At 46.7% G+C, this 6000-nt stretch overlaps 1 protein-coding gene across 1 annotated transcript in view; it reads right to left on the reverse strand.

The window, feature by feature from the left end:
• The window catches only part of UBE2G2 (ubiquitin conjugating enzyme E2 G2), a 69878-nt gene extending 65989 nt beyond the window's left edge, over positions 1 to 3889 (reverse strand). Inside the window, exon 1 of the mRNA XM_033946425.1 lies at positions 3641 to 3889. Within this exon, the coding sequence (XP_033802316.1) occupies positions 3641 to 3683 (43 nt within the window). The 5' untranslated portion in view covers positions 3684 to 3889. The remainder of the gene's footprint in view (positions 1 to 3640) is intronic.
• Between the last annotated feature and the right edge of the window lie 2111 nt (positions 3890 to 6000).

Consider the following 6000-nt stretch of genomic DNA (forward strand, 5'->3'; position numbering starts at 1 on the left):
CCCCCGCGCTAAGCGGGAAAACTAAAGTCAGCTCAATGCTGGTGTTAGCTTCTAGTGCACATGGCAATTCTGCGCGCACTAAGCGCACGCTAAAACCACTATTGCAACTTAGTAAAAGGAGCCCTAAATGTGTACTATTATTTATTAGTTTATTATTATTTTCCAATGCTCAATATGACTTCCTTTTTTAAGGTTTGACACTTGTGCCAGAATATTTTTACTAAATTTAAGAAGTATCCAATTTTAGAAGGGAATAATTAGATATTTGCCCTCTTTCAAATGGTATAGAGGTTTAAAAAAGGGAAATGCGTTAATGAAGTCATTAGGTTCAATATAGCCATTTATTTCTGCATGAATTTAAACAACTAAAAAAAAAAAAAAGATAAATATAGCTCATCCAGTCATACAAGAAATGGCTCTACAGCAGGGGTGCCCACACTTTTTTGGTTTGCAAGCTACTTTTAAAATGACCAAGTCAAAATGATCTACCAACAATAAAATTTTAAAAAAAACACAAAGCACACTGTACGCAGAGAAAATGTCAGTAAGGAAGGAGGGATGGGGCACAAACTTGGGATACAGAAGGAAGGGGCATGAACTTGGGACAAAGAAAGGAAGGAAGGAGGGTGGGAGCATGAACTTGGGACACAGAATGGAGAGAGGGACATGTTGGGACACAGAAGGAAGAGAGGGTACACAAACTTAAGACAAAGTCTGTAAGGAAGGAGGGAGGGGGGCACAAACTTGGGACATAGGATGGAAGGATAGAAGGAAAGAGATGCTGAGGTGGAGGAGGGAATAGAAAGGGAAAATTGTTGAGCATGGGTGTGAGGGAAAGAGATGGTGTACATGGGGAAAGGAAGAAAGAGGAGAATGTTGGGCATAGGAAGAGAATTGTTGGACATGTTGGTGGGAGAGGAGTAAGGTAGAGAGAGAAGAGAGGGAGAAATGTTGGATGTGGTGGTGGAGAGGGAACAGTGGGACAGATGCAAGAGGGAAGAATGTTGGACCTGGTGGTGGAGGGAATGGAGGAAGAGATGTTGCATGGTTCTGGAGAGGAGTAATAGAAGGAGAAATGTTGGGCATGGGGCTGGTGAGCAGGGGCAAAAGATGCTGCACACAGTCCAGGGGGGATGAGAGAGGGAGAAATGTTGGATGTGGCAGTAGAAGGAGTTGGAGCGATATATCCTGGATCCCTCTATCTTTCTTTCCTCACTCCCTTTGCAGCAAGGGAAGGAATGAGAAAGAGATGGTGGACGTTGCACATGGGGTGGAGGAGAGAGGAAGAAATGCTGTGCAAGGTGGGGAGGGGTAAAAGTGTGTGCTTTGTGTAGTTTAATCTCGTGGTTACCATTATGTATTATTAATAAGATTATATTGTGTGTATGTGAAAAATGAATAGAAGAAATGGAATTTACAATTAGTACTATTATTAGTATGGCGGCTGGGTCTGGGGTGGAGCCTGGGCAGTGCTTTTGGGCCCCCCCCCAAAAAAAAAAAGCATTCCACTGACTATGGATGTTGGACCTAGTGTGGGAGGAGAGATGGTATGCATAATTTTGCATTTTCAATTTAAAAAATCCTTATCTCCAAGATGCAAACCGAGCTATTTTCTACACATAGCTATTTAAGTTTTTGCATTCAGGCCCCTTATATTAGCTTTTTCACTCCTTTATATTCACATGTTCACCATTTTTTAAGTTTTCTCTCTATTTTTTGCACTCAGCATCTTGAACGTCCCTGTTTACTGAGTAGACATACAAATTTTGGTTAGAAATTATTCACAATTACTATCCTACCAAGAGCTAAATAAACTTTAAATAACTTTACAGTAACTTCAAATCCTGGGGGGGAAAAATACCACAGTACTACTGTACCTGCAGTTTTTTTTCCAGTGACAAATTGCTAAATATAAAATAATATCAAAATATATCCACAAATGAATTTTGGCCCTTTGTCAACTAGTAATCAATCATATCAATCATGGAGTTATATATCACTCACACCCCTATAATGTACAAGTCTAGACCAGTCCAACTGACTTCTACTACCGGCAACCACCTCGCACAATGACGTCACTTACTCGAGCTCCCGGAAAGATTCCTTGTTCGCTTTGAGGTTGCGAAGGACAGCATGGAAGAGAGTGCGAGATCAAATTTGTTCGGTGTCCTGTCCTGCACCATAGGTATCCTGTGCTGTGGTGAAGTTTCCAAGCAAGCGAAGGGGAGGCTTCCCTTGCGCAGTGACTTTTTTGCCTCATTAGGCATAGTCAGCGACTCCTCGTTGCCGGGTCCTGCTTCGCGGAAACAGAAAGTAGGCAGGACCTGGCAGCGAGGAAGGCCTGAAGCAAGTTGCAAGCTTCTATCCGTCGTTGACCAGTCTCCTGCCTTAGCCCGTAGCGAACTCATGCTTCGGGGCTCCCGCTCTAAGGTGTGCGTGTCGGCTTCCCTTCTCTTCTCCCCCTCCCCGGATGTAACTTCCGATTTCGGAGGGAAGAGAAGGGAAGTTGGCATGCACACCTTAGAGCCCCGAAGCATGAGTTCGCATCTCCAAGCCGGTGAGAGATGGTTTTTTGGGGGGAATTTTTTTATGTTGAGTGGCGGCAGCAGCAGGATTCCCGATAGATGACAGCCGGGCGGTCATATAAATTTGCTGGGCGGACTGCCCAGCTAAAAAGCCCTGGGGAGAACACTGGGTGCAGTGACTCTTTGGGCCTGTTTTACAAAGCTGCACTAGTGGCTGCAGTGCGGTAACGTCCACGAAGCCCATAGAGATTTAAAGGGCTTCGGGGCTATTGTCACACAGCTTTGTAAAACAGGCCCTTTATGTTTAAGGTATTGGAAAACAAGGGGGAATGGGGACCCTTTTTTTTCTAGCTGGATCCATTCAATTTATAGTACACCTTTAGCATGTATTAAGATAAAATTATTTATTTATATACCGCCTACCAATAGAGGTTGTCTAAGTGGTTTACATTCAGTACTTAAGCATTTTTCCCTATCTGTCATGGTGGGTTCACAATCTATCTAACATACCTGCAGCAATGGAGGATTAAGAGACTTACCCAGGGTCACAAGGAGCAGCACCAAACACCCATACCCATCTCACCAATTCTGTTTGCTATGGCAACTGAGCCTCAGACATAGCAGGTTCAGAATAAATTAATAGAGAAAGTTCAAGTGAGGAATAAAAATACAAAATCAGCTTCTAATTTTTTTTATTATTATTATTATTTTTTTTTTACTAACAATGCTCTGTTTATCCTCACCACGCCAGGAGATTCTCTAGTAGCTATGTTTTATGTGCTAAATAGTTATGGACGGCTCTCAGAGTTTCGAGTCAATGTGACCATGTCTGAAATCTTGAATATTAGATTAAGCATCAGAATTGACTACTCAGGTCACCTCCCTCCTTCCTGATGCTTAAACTATGACCCCAATTACACTTCCTCTCTCACTCATGACAGTTATATTTCAGCCCTTGGTCACTCTAACTAATCCCACTCCCACCACTCTATTTGAGCCACAATCCTCCTTTTGCATGCTGAATATAACAACAGGATTCCTTCAGCGTACTGTACCAACCTAATACCCGTCTCTTTTTTTAACTCCTGATCGTCCAGCTAGCTTTAGATACTCACGTTTATATTCTGCCATCAGCCTCTTCAGTGCCGTGCCCGCCATGGCTACTCCAATTCGGATTGTAGCTCTTTTTCCTGTTTACGGAAATGCAGGATAACTTCCAGCTCGTGCAGAATAATTTCCGGTTCGTTGAGTGAACGACGTGGTGACTCTCCTTCCTGCAGGTGCCGTCTCTTTGGTACTCAGCAGCTTATAGGAAGGAGCTTCTGGCTCTGTTCTTTTCCTTGCGGGTATAAGGTTGTGTTTGGCTTCGTCGCTGTACATGCCAAAGTGAAGTAGTGCACAATACATGTTGGTTGAGGAAGACCTATTTCTTTGTTCTTATGGAACAGAATTCCAGAACGAGTTCTGTTATGAATATATATTATGAGGCTTACAAAATCCCTGTTTCTTGAGCCAGTTATTCTCAATCTGAAACAGTTGTGTAATGATTGACATAATAGCAGTTGCAATACAGTGTACGATTTTGAAAACAGCTTAATTTATCTTTTCTAGGGGAGATGGCGTGTAGACTAAAAACTATCACAGAGAAGAAAAGTGTGACCTGTAACGTTTTCCAAGCACACTAAACGCCAATAAAGAAAAAGCTTTAAGGACGATAAAGACTGGGAAGGCTAAGAATCCTTTATTACAGTGTCTGGCACACTAAACAGAGCAAAAAAATGTTTTTTGCAGCACATTATAATTGAAATTATAAAATTTAAAAAAAAATTACCCACCCCCACCCTTTTACTAAGCTACAGTAGAGGTTACTCAGCACAGGGCACTAAGGCCTTGATTCTGCAAAGTGTGTCCTGATTTTAGGCAGGTGTATGCCTACAGCTGTCTAGTCAGCCTATCGGAGTGCACGTTTAAAAAAAAAAAATGCTCCCCAAGCAGGCTGCTTATATTGAAGGAGCCTAGGAAGGCCCGCAAGACCGCCTAAACTCGCCTAAGGGCCTTAAGCGAACCTAGGCGGCCCTATGCGTCTCCCTAGAAGAGGAAGAGACGCTTACAATGCAGGCCAGCAAAATGCTGGCCTACATTGTAAGTAGACGCAGCCACTATAGTTATCAGGGCAAGGGAACTCCCTGCCGCGATAAGTATAGCGGCCGCCTGTCCCCCACCCCCAATCGCCGGCAGGAGGGTGCCCAACCCCTCCTGCCGGAATGCCGCCCACCCAACACCCCCCGATCGCCGGCAGGATGGTGCCCAACTCCTCCTGCTGGAGGACGCCTCCCCTCCGGACCCCCCTGCTAATGCCCCCCGATGACACCCCCCCCTAGTCTCCCCCCCCCCCTAACATCTAATTGTTGGACGGACGGGTCATGTTGCCGTCCAGCCGGCAGGCTCACCTCGTCAAAATGAGGTGGGCCTGTCCCTTCCCGGTCCATCCCCGCTAAGCCTATAGGCCCAGGCTTTAGAAGCCTGGAACATTCAGGCCTTAGGCATAGTGGGTCCGCCCATCCCCACTAAGCCTAAGGCCTGATTGGCCCAGGTGCTTAGAGCCTGTGCCAATCAGGCCTTAGGCTTAGTGGTGATGGGTAGACCAGATAAGCCTAAGGCCTGATTGGTCCAGGCACCTAGAGCCTGTGCCAATCAGGCCTTAGGCTTAGTGGGGATGGGCAGACCCGATAAGCCTAAGGCCTGATTGGTCAAGGCACCTAGAGCCTGGGCCAATCAGGCCTTAGGCTTAGCAGGATGGGCCAGGAAGGAGCGGGCCCGCCTCATTTCGAAGATTGGCCTGCCAGCTGGACGGCAGCAAGACCCGGCCAATAATTAAGAGATTAGTTGGGGGGAGGTTAGCGCAGCAGGGAAACATTAGTGAAGGGGGGGGTCCGGAGGGGGGAGCGTCCTCTAGAAGGAGGGGTTGGGCACCCTCCTGCTGCCGATCGGGGGTGTTGGGTGGGCGGCCTTCCGTCAGGAGGAGTTGGGCACCCTCCTGCCGGCGATCAGGGGTGTCGGGTGGGCAGCGCTCCAGCAGGAAGGGTTGGGTACCCTCTTGCTGGCAATCGAGGGTGTCGGGTGGGCGGCCTTCCGGCAGGAGGGATTGGTCACCCTCTTGCTGATTGGGGGGGGGGGGGGGAAAGACGGCCACAGCCGCTATATTTATCGCTGCAGGGCAATCCCTTGCCACAATAAGTATAGCGGCCACATCTACTTACAGTGTAGGCCAGCATTTTGCTGGGCTACATTGTAAGCATCTCTTCCTCTACTAGGGAGACGCATAGGGCTGCCTAGGTTCACCTAAGGCCCTTAGACGAGCTTAGGCAGTTTTGCGGGACTCCCTAGGCTCCCGGAGGCGCCTTCAATATAGGCAGCCTACCTGGGAAACATTTTTTTAAAAAAGGGCATCCCGATTGGCTGATTAGACAGCTGT

Source organism: Geotrypetes seraphini, chromosome 5 (assembly GCF_902459505.1).
Source record: "Geotrypetes seraphini chromosome 5, aGeoSer1.1, whole genome shotgun sequence".
Taxonomy (NCBI): domain Eukaryota; kingdom Metazoa; phylum Chordata; class Amphibia; order Gymnophiona; family Dermophiidae; genus Geotrypetes; species Geotrypetes seraphini.